Below are 13,332 nucleotides of genomic sequence, written 5' to 3'. Positions count from 1 at the left end.
ATTCCAGCAGTGTAGGCACTGCTAAGTATTACTGCCCTCTACAGGTCAATGTTTGAACTAAATTGTCATATACAATATGCTAGTGCAAGTATATAACAATTAGTTCAAACTTTAACCTGTGGAGGGCAGTAATACACTTAGCAGTGTCTACACTGCTGGAATTCAAATAGAGAAGAAGGGAGCTAGTTCAAGATGAGCATTTATTGTTAAAACTTATATTATTTATTTATATATTTTTAGGAAAATGGCCGATGGTTTCTCTAGATAAGACTCTTATTCCTCAGGTGGGATCGTGTAGAACACTTTGAAGCTGCATAATTTTGACCTTCAACCATTTGGGCTCCATTGAAGTCCACTATATGGAGAAAAATCCTGGAATGTTTTCATCAAAAACCTTAATTTCTTTTCAACTGAAGAAAGAAAGACATGAACATCTTGGATGACATGGGGGTGAGTAAATTATCAAGAAATTTTATTTTTGAAAGTGAACTAATCCTTTAAGAGTTTTGGCCACTTCTTTAGATGGTCAGGTTGGTCAGCTGGTCTCTCAGCCTGACCGTTTAAAGAAGTGGCCAAAACTCTTAAACCTGCCTGTTAAACCAGCTATGACTGAAAGACCAGCTAAGACTACTGGTTTTAGGTGGACACAAGCAAGTACATCCAAAAATTACAATTCGCTTTTCCCCCTTTAAAAGTTAGTAGATGTCTATTTTATGTTACTAGTAGCCTACCTATCTTTAGGCAGCAGTAGTATTCCAATAGTATCTTTTTTCATTACCATGTATGAGATATTAGTAGTTATTTCAGTAGTGATAAGTTACTATTATTATACTAGTAACTTTTGAAGAATAAATGTTAAAACAGATAGTCATAAGTTATAAACATATGATGATGATAATGTATGACTTAAGTAATTGTTGTGTGGCTTGTTCTAGACAGCAAATCAGGGCTCTGTAGATAGTGTTTTTGAGATACACCATTATAAACATTAATTTCTTAATATTATTTTTAATATATATATTTACAAATCTTTTAAGATTCAAGACCATGTAATTTTGTTAACACACGTTAGAAGATGACGCCATGACACTATGTATCGTAATTTTCACACTATATCCCAAAATATTTCACCATTACTGCACTATTGCACTACTTACAATTGGAGCATTAAAAAAAAAGTTTTCTTTGTTTTGTAAAATTTTTCTGTAATTAATTCAGCTTGAACCTAAATATATCTTAATGGTCTGAATATATTTTCTCTGCTTCTTTTCCTTTTCTGGATAATTTTACCCAAAAAGTTAGCTGGCTTGCAAGCCCTGCTATTTATGAAAGGAAATGCAAATCGGGTTTCCACATGCTTGCAGACATACACACATACAAAAAAAAAAAAAAAAAAAAAAAAAATTCATCCTTGCTTTATTATTGTTAGACCTACAATTTACCGTCCATCTCGTACATTAAAAAATGTGTTCTTTTACCAACTAGCAAACTCCAGTCAGCGCTGACTACCAAGAGTGTGGTGTAGTCAATTTAAAACTGATCTTCAATCAGTAACCAGTCAGTTGTTTTTCAATCCAGCCTCTTTATTTTTCAGCACTTGATGAATTGATGAGTGACCTCATAGATCCCCACAGACTCACTGGCTTTCTCGTCGTAGTCTGTCCAGTCCTGAAACATGTAAAAGAGAGTGTTGTGTCCTCCTAAATGAACTGAATAAAGGAATGAAATAATGAGAGAATTCTTACTTTCTCTAGCAGATTGATTTCAGGGAACTGGGTGGTGGTCTCCGCTCCGCTAGCAGCAAAACCAGCCTGTAGAGCAACATGTGTTTCATTCAGATTAGGGTAAAGCTTCTGAAGATCATTTGACAATTATAGAATTATATAGTGTATCATTCAAAAGTTTAAGGTCAGTAAGATTTTTAAATGTTTTTGAAAGAAGTCTCTTATGCCCATCAAGACTGAATTTATTTGATCAAATGTACAACATTTAGAAATATTATTACAACTTTAACTGTTTTATGTTTTAATGTACTTTAAAAAAGTAATTTATTCCTGTGACACAAAGCTGAATTTTCAGCATCATTACTCCAGTCTTCAGTGTCACATGATCCTTCAGAAATCATTCTAATATGCCGATTTGATGCTCAAGAAATATTTATTATTATTATCAATGTTAAAAACAGTGATACATTTTTAGCAGATCTAAAGAACAGGATTAATTTGAAAGAATTTTTTTTTTGTGACAAATCTTGGTAACACTTCACAATTAGGTCTTAATTGTTAATATTAGTTAATGTATTAACTCACATGAACTAACAACAGTTACAGTTTTTATTAAACTTTGCTAATAGTATTTAATAAAAATCCAGTTGTTGATTGTTTGTTCATGTTAGTTCACATTGCATTAATACAACTTTTGAACAAATTGAATACTTGCTGAATAAAAGTTAATTTCTTTATTAAAAACAATGACCCCAACCTTTTGAATGGCGATATATATATATATATATATACACACATACACACACACACACACTACTTGAATATGTGGAATTTCTCACCTGAGGTTGAAAATCGACTGGTTCCATGCCTCGACACTCAAACTGCACCATTGTCTTAAACCTTTCACTGTCTTCTGCCTTCAGGAGAGAAAATATGGTAACACTTTACAATAAGGTCTCATTTGTTAACATTAATGTATTAACTAACATGAACTAACAATAAGCAATACATTTGTTACAGTATGTAATAATCTTTGTTAAAGGGTTAGTTCACCCAAAAATGAAAATAATGTCATTTATTACTCACCTTCATGTCGTTCCACACCCGTAAGACCTGTTAATCTTCGGAACACAAATTAAGATATTGTTGATGAAATCTATATGGGCCGATTTCAAAACACTGCTTCAGAGCTTTACGAATCAAATCAGTGAATCGGAGCACCAAATTCACATGATTTCAGCGGTTTAGCCGTTTGATAGGTGATCCGAATACGAAAAACATAAGATTCATAAAGCTCGGAAGCTTCATGAAGAAGTGTTCTGAAATCTGCCAATATAGATATTGTTGAAAATATTATTTTTGGGGTTTTTTGGTGCACAAAAAGTATTCTTATCGCTTTTTAATATTAAGATTGAACTACTGAACTCACATGAACTATTTCAAATATGTTTTTAGTACCTTTAGATCTTGAGAGAGGAAATGTCATTGCTGGCAATGGAGCCCTCACTGAGCCATCGGATTTCATCAACAATATCTTAATTTGTGTTCTGAAGATGAACTAAGGACTTATGGTTGTAGAACAACATGAGGGTGAGTAATAAATTACAGAATTTCCATTTTAGGGTGAACTAACCCTTTAATGTTAATAAAAATACAGTTGTTCATTGTTCATGTTAGTTCACAGTGCATTAACTAATGTTAACAAATACAACTTTTGATTTTAATAATGTATTCATAAATGGTGAAATTAAGATTAATAAATGCTGTCAAAGTGTTGTTCATTCTTAGTTCATGTTAACTAATGAAATCTTATTGTAAAGTGTTACTGAAAATACATATACCGGCATGAATGAGCTAAAAAAAATACATGAATATATGCAACTGTATTTATTCATATGCAACTGCATCGTTCACTTGGTACAATGCAGCTTTTGAAGTAACATACAATCCTCAAAATGAATGTTATCTGCCTTACTTACATTGTAAGGTGTAATTGTGTCCCTCAGGATATCTGGAAACAGTAAGACATCCAGTTAAGTTCAGTAAGACATCCATATGCACTTGACCCATGGCACAAGCAAATATGTAAAAGCACCAATAGAGAAGATATTATGAGGCAGATTATCTGGTGATATGGCCCATATGTAGGCATACTATCAGCACATTTAGTAGCTAGTAGGTTGGTTACCTATGGAGTTTTCCCGAGAACACAGTTTGCACTTCTGCACCATGCTAGCACTCCCTCGTCCTCCTTTCAGTGGCATGCTGTCCTGAAGGGAGGAAAGGGCCAGCGATCACTATACAGACCTTTATTTCTATGAACTAAAGCAATTTAAAGGTGCCCAAGAATGCTTTTTCACAAGATGTAATATAAGTCTAAGGTGTCTCCTGAATGTGTCTGTGAAGTTTCAGCTTAAAATACCCCATAGATTTTTTTAAATTAATTTTTTTAACTGCCTATTTTGGGGCATCATTAACTACACACTGATTTTGGCAGCGCGCCGGCCCTTTAATTCGCCTGCTCCCTGCCACACGAGCTCTCAACTATATTACAGTGCATTTACAAAGTTCACACAGCTAATATAACCCTTAAATGGATCTTTGCAAGATGTTCGTCATGTATGCTGTATGCATGCTTCGAATTATGTGAGTAAAGTATTTATTTTGATGTCTATGTTTGATTCTGAATGAGTTTGAGGCTATGCTCCATGGCTAACGGCTAATGCTACACTGTTGGAGAGATTTATAAAGAATGAAGTTGTGTTTATGAATTATACAGACTGCACGTTTAAAAATGAAAATAGTGACGGCTCTCTTGTCTCCGTGAATACAGTAAGAAACGATGGTAACTTTAACCACATTTAACAGTACATTAACAACATGCTAATGAAACATTTAGAAAGACAATTTACAAATATCACTAAAAATATCATGTTATCATGTATCATGTCAGTTATTATTGCTCCATCTGACATTTTTCGCTTATGTCCTTGCTTGCTTACCTAGTCTGATGATTCAGCTGTGCACAGATCCAGACGTTAATACTGCCTTTCCTTGTCTAATGCCTTGAACATGGGCTGGCATATGCAAATATTGGGGTCATACATATTAATGTTCCCGACTGTTGCGTAACGGTCGGTGTTATGTTGAGATCCGTGTGTTTTCCGGAAGTCTTTTAAACAAATGAGATTTATATAAGGAGGAGGAAGCAATGGGGTTTGAAACTTAATGTATGTCTTTTCCATGTACTGAAGCTGAACACTTGTTATTTAACTATGCCGAGGTAAATTCAAATTTTGATTCTAGGGCACCTTTAATATCAACTTTTCACACAAGTGCAAATGCGCACTGTACTCGTATTAATGAAAGTGAGATTTTAAATGAAATTGGTTAGGAACATGCGAAGTTTAATTTTGAGTAAACCATTTCATATTGTCCCTGCAAAGTAGTATCACTATTTTACCCATTCATTTTTTATTTTAAATGCCACTTTTCTATGACTTTTTATGCATTTTTGCAAACAGAAAGAAAACAGAAAATCAATAAATGTCAATGAACAGTGTAACTTTCATTATTCAACACAGTATTCAACAAAATATTGAAAAGAAAATGAACATGCCGTTTTCACTGTGATTCCCCAATAAATCTGTTTTTTATTATTTCTCATAAAAGTGACATAAAATGCAGGCATAAAAAACACTGCTAATATTGCTGGCTCCTTTATGTTTTCTCTCTCTCTCATTTGCTTTGGACAAAAGCATGTCAGCATCTGGCAATAATACTGAAAGATGATCAGTTATTGGTTATATTTCCCACACTTTGCAACCTACCAGTAAGGTGATGTACTGCCATTTATCCGACACCTCACCACAATTCCCACATTTCAGCTGCAAAGACAGAAGTCAGTAATTTGACATGTCATTAAATCACATGGCCACTGCCAACTTTAACAGTATTCAGAATTATCAGTATTCATCACATTTACAAATTATTCTAATACATAATATAGATGTTGAAAATTTTTAATTTCCATAAAAACAGTTAGCAACTAACTTACTGTAAGCAAATCCAGTTTAACTGACAGACTGTCACACTAGCAGCGACCTGAACACACTTTACCTTTAAATACCAGCGGAAATCATCCCCCACCGGCCTCACGTTTGTTACATTCTCCAAAGTCGCTTTAAACTGCAACCCAAATTTCTATAGAAAAAGAAAATAAGTTAGAAAAGCTGCAATTCATTGGTTTTCTATCAAATGCAAGTATGCGCTGCTGCTTTCGCTCATACCCCCATATTGAGCCACGCCTATTGCTAAACGTCATCCAATTGCGTATAAAGACTGCGACAGATGCCGCGACAGCAGCTCCGCCTAGCGGACATGTGTGGTATTACACCTATGAAACGATGTAAAAGAGGGGTACAAAGAACGAGAAACAGTTTATAGTTTTATAATTTTATTCCACCACAACGTAATGAATTATTCATCAGCAAAACCAGATATAAATAATCCATCTGGTGATAAAACCTTAAAAAATACGTGGCACAAAGGCTTGAGGGGGAAAGGAAGCACACAAGCTCACTGAAGTAGTGCGCACAGGGTTACTAAAGTAAAGTTCAAGCAATCAATCTCTTGATGTTAATAATAACAGTGAGGTATTTTATGTTACAAAGACCAACATATCTGACTGTAATCCCTGATTTTATCTGGTTTTACATCAAATTCTAATAATTGGGAATATACCAGGTTATTACTGGTATATTGTGGGCAAAAATCATTTCTGCTAACACTGTAAATCAAGTTGTGCCATGTTATATGTACAAAACACTACAATTACAAAAACAAATGTAACAACATTAAGATTCAACTAGACAGATTTAAAAAAAAATATGACAGAATATAAAATGCTAGTGTACCATATTGCTGTCTTTACGAAATCACACATCTCTTCACTCACAGACATAAAAGGGCCTCAAATATGAGGTAGCAGGGGTTTTTTTTCTTTGTGGATGGAACAACCCACCCAACCTGAGCTCTGACTTCAAGTATGTGTGCTAACCGCACTGTGATCAACGTTGTCTCTAGAAACATTCCATACTATTCATTTATTTTCTGAGTAGCTGAGAAAGCAGATAGACACTGACAGGACAGGTTGAGTGTGCAATCAAATCTTCCAAAAAACATACAGCACCTTCAAAACCCTCTGAAAAAGCAAACAAATTATCCACAACAACAACAACATTTCGAATTCAAATAATAGTAACAATAACAAAGGCATTTCAGCTCATGCATCCCCTTATTCTCAAAGGGATGCCACTGTTATTCAGTTCCACCTTTCTCCTCAATGGAGGGAAGGGTCACAGTGAGGTCAGTGAGGTCTACTCGACTCAGAAGCCCGTCTTTGTCTGGGTGTCCCGTGGCCGTTCTGTAAACCGTTCTGTCGTTTGGTGAATCCTCCGTTCAGGATATCCTGAATATGCTGCACAATCAGATTAATAGCCACTAGAGAGAAATGGAAATAAAATGACATCAAGTTAAATCTCTCACCACAGTGTGCATTAAAAAGATAAACTAGCTCTCATAATCCTACCGAGATTGTCTGCTCCTCGGGGGATGATGACGTCCGCATACTTTTTGGTCTGAGTAAATAAATGTTAAAGACAATTTAGGGCATAAAAAAAAAAAAAAAAGTGTAACAGTGAGAAAGCAGATGGAAGGTATCAAGTTAGTATAAATGATACCTGTCCTGACAATACAGTGCAGTCAGACTCGGATTTAGAAAGACATTTACGAAGATACTCACAGGAAGACAGAACTCCTCAAAGGCTGGCTTTACAAAGGTGATGTACTGGTTCAGAACCTGCTCCAACTCTCTGCCTCTCTCACTGATGTCCCGCAACACTGAGAGAAACAAGAAAATACACATGATTAGTCTTTGGTAATCGATAGATTTATATATAAAAAAAAAAAATCTAAATATATATATATATATATATATATTAAAAAAAAAAAAAGTTCTTCACAGTGAAAATAACTCCCACTTAGTGTTTTCATGATACTGGAATTTTCAACTTCGATTCGATACCTTGAAAAATATCGTTATTCAATACTATTTTCGATACTATGGGGAAATGCCATATGCACTGCCATACAGATAATTTGTTATCTCATAATTTTGGGTAATTTTGTTGTAATAGCTTGCACACAGAACAGGGAGACTTTATTTGAATCGTTTCACTACATTGGCAATAAAAAAGACAAGAGTCAGTAATAAAATAACAAATACAAAAATAAAGAGACAAATAAAATAAAACATGGCTTTAAGTTTTTCAGGTAGGTCTAACAGTAGTAGCTTATTCAGGTAAAAAAAAAAAAAAAAAATTAAGTAATCAAATGTAAATTAACGCTGGATAGTTTTCATTGTAAAAATTAAATACAGATTAATACTTACAATTAAAGTTACAAAAGTTATTCAGTCAAGAGCAGCGAGTGATTTTCTCTTTGTCTTTTGTTCTTTGATGAACATGACAGAGAGAGGCAAGTTTATTAGGCTGCTGTCACTTTAAGAGCTTATGCAATCCAGTGTACCGTTACAAAACGTGATTTCTCTCAACTATTTACGTTCCAAAACTGAATGTATTAGCCTGAACACTCTGCAAGATGGACATTGACATAATTTTGTAAGTATTTGACGTTTATTCAAAAAAGCCATGAAAAAGAACTCAATTTGGTACTCACGAGCTGTTTGAGAGGCAGCTTTATGTGCGCGCGACATATTACTGGTGCACATGCTTTTGGTGCGAGCATGAAACCTGGGGGAATGACTAAAATTATGTGCAATACAAGCTCTGTTAAACCGAGTGAGACGAGTGAGTGAGAGGAGACGAGCGTGTCAATTCGCCGTCGGAGAGAAGAGAGTGTAAGAACACACAGCTGGTATCAGTGTATCTATACTGCAAAAAAGGAGTATTGGAACCGTTTCAGATACTTCAGTATCAATATTTTTAACAACACTACTCCCACTATAATTAAAACGCTATTCTACTAAGTGGATGAAGAACAAGCAACACCGAAACCAAAACAAACTGTTCCAAAAAATGAATCAATGAAAACATCCCACAATGCATCTACCTCTTCGCGAGAGTCGCGTGTCTGGGTCGGTGTCCACAAACAGCTTCATTTGGAACAGATCTCGAATCTCTTGTGAATAGAACATGAGAATCCCCTCAAAGAGAACCACATCTGCTGGATACACAGTCACAAACTCATCCTTCCTGTAAGAGGTTTGGAGAACATGTGATTCAGCAGTTATTACCTCATCAGAACACCCAAAACAGCACCTTAAGAAATGACAGGGAGAGCAGCGCTGACCTGGAATGGGTAACAAAGTCATAAACTGGGATGTGCACAGTGTTCCCCTGAATGATGTCACGCAGAGTCTTCATGATGAGCTCACTGTCGAAAGCATCTATGAATTATGGAAACAATGATGAACAGATTATTTCAGCTTGCCAAAGCGAACTTTCCAGAAAGGTTCACTCTGGCTGGTAAACACCTTCAAACTACCATCAGTCTGTGGTGGCGATTATGTAATAGGTAGGTGTGTCTTTTAAACAATCTATTGTATAAAGTGCTATATAGATTAGGGGTGGGGAAAAAAATAAAATCATTCAATCTTCTAACGATTCAAATCGATTCATAAAATTTCAAAAATCGATATTCTAAACATCCAAAGTTCATCCAAAAAATTTATTTTTTAATGGAATCCTGACCCTAAGATTTGATTTTAAATCGAGTCGTGAGATTCCAAAAGATTCCCACCCCTAATATAAATAAACGTGGAATGATTTTACTGGAGTGGTGAATTGCAGAGCATGTTCAAACATGTCATATCCACATTGCTATGATCAGATGCTTTCTTAACAGCTGTTTTCACACCACTGTCATTTTTGTTGCATTAATTTTGCTATTGAAAGGAACATGCACGGTATATATTTACAAATTCATCCAAACGCCATTCTTAGTAGCATGGGCGGCTTCAGGATGTTCATTAACATTACTCTGCTACTCACGTATTTCAAACTTCGCCGTAAGTATATCAGGCTCTTTATGGTGTTTTTGTGCTCCACAGAAGAAGAAAAAAAGGTTTCGGAACAAAATTAATGTTACAGATGAGCAAGTTGAACTATTCCTTGAACAACCCTCAGACCTCAGACAGTACCTGGGTGATCGAAGTTAAACTGGCCCTTGAGTGCTTTGGCCTTCTGTTCAGGTGTGAGCTCCCTGTAAAAGCTGTCTTGACTGAGGATGACAACCTGCCGCTGATGACGGTCAATTTTATTCTGGCCCAACAGCTCCATGATCTTCTCGCATACTGAAGACTGAAGACAGAACACACGACTAAGTGCTAAACTCTTCACATATACACATCCTAAAGCCACAGTGTTTGTATTATTAACCCTATGAAGCCTACTGTCTCATATTTGATGAGCAAATTATCAACATGATCAAAATTTACCAAAGAACCTACTTTCTGTTGTCTGATTGATGGTTTATCCTTTTTTAGTTAAATAATAAAAGGCATTTTAGTATCATTCTAAAAAATGTCCACCTTCAAGTTGTGGTGACTTTTCATAAAGTAAATGTAAGAATACATTATGTAGTTGTTAATATTTCAAGATAAATACTTACTAGACTAAAGCAGGTTTACTTGATTAACAACATTCTTCATGTTAAAATGTATCAAATATGATACAACAGGCTTTTGATGATTATTGTATTGCATTGCATTATATGTTTTGCCCCCACAAAAACTACAGCGCTTTGATCATAAAACCAAGCATTTAAATAGCTTTCTAAGATGAATTATTGGGAAATATGGAGCAACAACTGATATTTATATGCATTTTATTCATATAGTTTGCTATACTTTTGTGAAGATGTCATTGATTTTATTACAAGCCGTTTCATCTTACTTTTTGGCCATATAAATATCAGCAACTGCATCAAATTGCATGTTTTTGCTCATTTTGGGCCTCTGGATAAAATCTGAGCTGTTTTTAAATCAAGTATGAGCCATATGTATCAATTAAAAAAAAATAAGGTTCAATAAACTTCCATTTGTCAGGCTTTACAGTGTTGAAGGGATAGTTCACAGTTCACACAAAAAAATTAAAATTGTGGAAGCCTCATGTTGTCCTGTCAGTGGACACCATAGGTGTCTGGTTACCAACATATTTTAAAATATCTTCTTTTGTGTTTCGCACGACATGAAGGTGAATAAATGGTGACGTTTTCATTTCTGGGTGAACTATTCCTTTAACTTGAACTGTAGATGAAGAAGACTTTTCTCATTAGTGTCTCTGCAGACATGTGCTGTGAACTATGGTGTGGTATAACGCCATGGGGGTGGGCCAGATCTCCCATGTAAGGAAATTTAGCAGGGAAGCATGGCCTTTATCCATCGGCCAAGCAGTTAAAATTTGGGTCAGTTATTATTAAGTTTGCTTGACAGTCAGGTGAGAAAACGTTTATTCCCTCACACACCAGTGAACACCAGACAACAGAAAGTGTGGACAAACCGCACTTTGACTGCAAGTAACATGGATTAAAATTTGAAGTGAGTTCAAGAGACATTTCAGAAGCTCGGCTGTAACTCTTTAGGGGTGGAAGTTAAATTTCCTGCATATGAAGGTCAGCGGAAGATTAATGACGGCTTGATACTAAAACGGGGTCACTGTGCCAGTGTAAACATCCTCTGCTTTTATGACGTCACGTTCCCGCAACTTTCGTTCGCCTACGTGGAGGAAGTGGGACATTTATTTATTTATTTTTAAACAGCGACTAAAAACCAGTTTAAACACCGTCTGGCGAGAAACATATAGCAAACGTCAACATCCAATTTAGACATTCAAGGTCGCTCGCAGACAAATAAACGACAACATGAAACGCGACAATTCAAAATGCTGCGCCACGTGGAGCTAAAACATGAAATTATCGACATTTATTACGATGATAAACACGAAATCTGGACACATTTTAAAGGGATACTGTAACTTATGGGTTGTTGTTTAGTTTGTTTTAAATTATTTTCGGGTATTCACCATAGGTATTCACTCACTGTTTCCAGCAATGAAAGACAAAAGACTTGCCAAATAACTAAAAATATATAAATGTTTTAGATATGGTGTATAGATTTTGGGCATGTGAATACTTTTTACATTCGCGGATGCTGTATTTTCAATGTGTTTTATTGTATATTTCAATATGAGTTACTAAAGCCACGCGGTCGCTGGAGGCACCGGCGTCATTGAAGACCCAGCTAGCCTACGTGACAATAGCGGAGTCTGTAACGTTACGCTTATTACTGATAAACACTCATAAAGCTCAAACCTTTCCACTGGCGGTGCCTCCAGACACACCGATGAGGAAAGGCTGTCGGACGGTGTGGCCGTTCTCCTCTCTGTCCAGAAGATGTGTTTCAGTGTCGCCAGCCATACTTGCAGTGGACGGAGCACAAGCGTGTGTCGCTATTCTAATAATATATACACACACACACACACACACACACACACACACACACAGAGAGAGAGAGAGAGAGAGAGAGCGCTCCTCCTACTGTCCCACTCACTCACTGCTCTCACAAAGAAAATAATGCTGAACTTACATTGCAAGCTTCCTTCTACCGTTTCATGCCATTTCAATTACACTTATTTTTTTTAGATTCATTTTAGATTAAAAATACACTATGTATGTTTGTATGTATGAATGTACACCCCAAAAAATGCTGGGTTAAAAAAGTTAATGCTAGGTTAAAGTTAGGTTGAAAATGGACAAACCCAGTGACTGGGTTGTTTTAACCCAGCGGTTGGGTTAAATGTTTGCCCGACCTACTGGTTAGTTTTATTTAACTCAACTACTGATGTCTGGCTTAAAATGAACCCAGAATAGTTTGTAAATTAAAAATCAGACTCATAATTACTAGAAGCAACAATAATAGGTGAACATTAAATGTTTATTTTTTATTATTTAAACAAACATTTATAAATAAATAATATTTAAATATTTAAAATAAATAACATTAATAAATGTTAATTTCCAACATATTTTGAGTTTGTTTTAAGCAACAATACAGTAATTTTTAAACAATAGTTGGGTTAAATAAAACTACCCAGATTGGGCAAACATTTAACCCAACCACTGGGTTTGTCCATTTTAAACCCAGCATTTTTTTAGAGTCTATCTATCTATCTATCTATCTATCTATCTATCTATCTATCTATCTATCTATCTATCTATCTATCTATCTATCTATCTATCTATCTATCTATCTATCTATCTATCTATCTATCTATCTATCTAATGTCTGTTTGTCTGTCTGTCTACATATCCCTTTATATTCAAATACAAGTTATTAAAAATTAAAACATTTTTTTACAAAAGGTAAGCAGAAAACAGATTTCCCCCCAAAACAGTAAAAGTAAGCCAAAATAGTTTATTGAAAGATAATTTTTTTATTATCAAGAGAAATATACAATAATATACAGAAATGTACATATTAACACACACACACACACACACACACACACACACACATGCCAGAGCGTAC

At 35.3% G+C, this 13,332-nt stretch overlaps 2 protein-coding genes across 4 annotated transcripts; both read right to left on the bottom strand.

Moving 5' to 3' along the window:
* Window positions 1-617: 617 nt before the first annotated feature.
* Window positions 618-7,076, bottom strand: czib (CXXC motif containing zinc binding protein). 2 transcript variants are annotated; one of them, XM_067362270.1, is made up of 9 exons: window positions 7,058-7,076; window positions 6,014-6,120; window positions 5,844-5,927; window positions 5,555-5,611; window positions 3,913-3,994; window positions 3,704-3,735; window positions 2,564-2,641; window positions 1,746-1,811; window positions 618-1,668 (listed from the first exon to the last, which is right to left on the bottom strand). In XM_067362270.1, the coding sequence occupies exons 2-9, from the start codon at window positions 6,017-6,019 to the stop codon at window positions 1,591-1,593; spliced, it is 483 nt and encodes a 160-aa protein (XP_067218371.1). In that variant the 5' UTR covers window positions 6,020-6,120; window positions 7,058-7,076; the 3' UTR covers window positions 618-1,590. The 2 variants fall into 2 exon arrangements, with proteins under 2 accessions (XP_067218371.1, XP_067218370.1); XM_067362269.1 differs by lacking the exon at window positions 7,058-7,076 and having other exon boundaries at window positions 6,014-6,151.
* Window positions 6,014-12,275, bottom strand: uck2b (uridine-cytidine kinase 2b). 2 transcript variants are annotated; one of them, XM_067362268.1, is made up of 8 exons: window positions 12,117-12,275; window positions 9,946-10,105; window positions 9,096-9,192; window positions 8,856-8,998; window positions 7,528-7,625; window positions 7,315-7,363; window positions 7,058-7,226; window positions 6,014-6,120 (listed from the first exon to the last, which is right to left on the bottom strand). In XM_067362268.1, exons 1-7 carry the CDS (start codon window positions 12,219-12,221, stop codon window positions 7,093-7,095), a joined length of 786 nt encoding a protein of 261 aa, XP_067218369.1. In that variant the 5' UTR covers window positions 12,222-12,275; the 3' UTR covers window positions 6,014-6,120; window positions 7,058-7,092. The 2 variants fall into 2 exon arrangements, with proteins under 2 accessions (XP_067218369.1, XP_067218368.1); XM_067362267.1 differs by having other exon boundaries at window positions 6,043-7,226.
* Between the last annotated feature and the right edge of the window lie 1,057 nt (window positions 12,276-13,332).

Source organism: Chanodichthys erythropterus, chromosome 16 (assembly GCF_024489055.1).
Source record: "Chanodichthys erythropterus isolate Z2021 chromosome 16, ASM2448905v1, whole genome shotgun sequence".
Classification (NCBI taxonomy): Eukaryota; Metazoa; Chordata; class Actinopteri; order Cypriniformes; family Xenocyprididae; genus Chanodichthys; species Chanodichthys erythropterus.
Note: the sequence above shows the minus strand (reverse complement) of the source record. Positions and strands in the feature narration are given on the sequence as shown.

Excerpts from the sequence above, each read along its gene's own strand:
- uck2b (XM_067362268.1), bottom strand. The coding sequence starts at position 12,221 with ATGGCTGGCGACACTGAAACACATCTTCTGGACAGAGAGGAGAACGGC. Across the intron at positions 7,626-8,855 it reads CACGCGACTCTCGCGAAGAG|TGTTGCGGGACATCAGTGAG; the intron begins GTAGATGCATTG and ends TGTTTCTCTCAG. Across the intron at positions 7,364-7,527 it reads TTGAGGAGTTCTGTCTTCCT|ACCAAAAAGTATGCGGACGT; the intron begins GTGAGTATCTTC and ends TTATTTACTCAG.
- czib (XM_067362270.1), bottom strand. Across the intron at positions 3,736-3,912 it reads TTCTCGGGAAAACTCCATAG|ATATCCTGAGGGACACAATT; the intron begins GTAACCAACCTA and ends TACTGTTTCCAG. Across the intron at positions 1,669-1,745 it reads AAATCAATCTGCTAGAGAAA|GACTGGACAGACTACGACGA; the intron begins GTAAGAATTCTC and ends TACATGTTTCAG.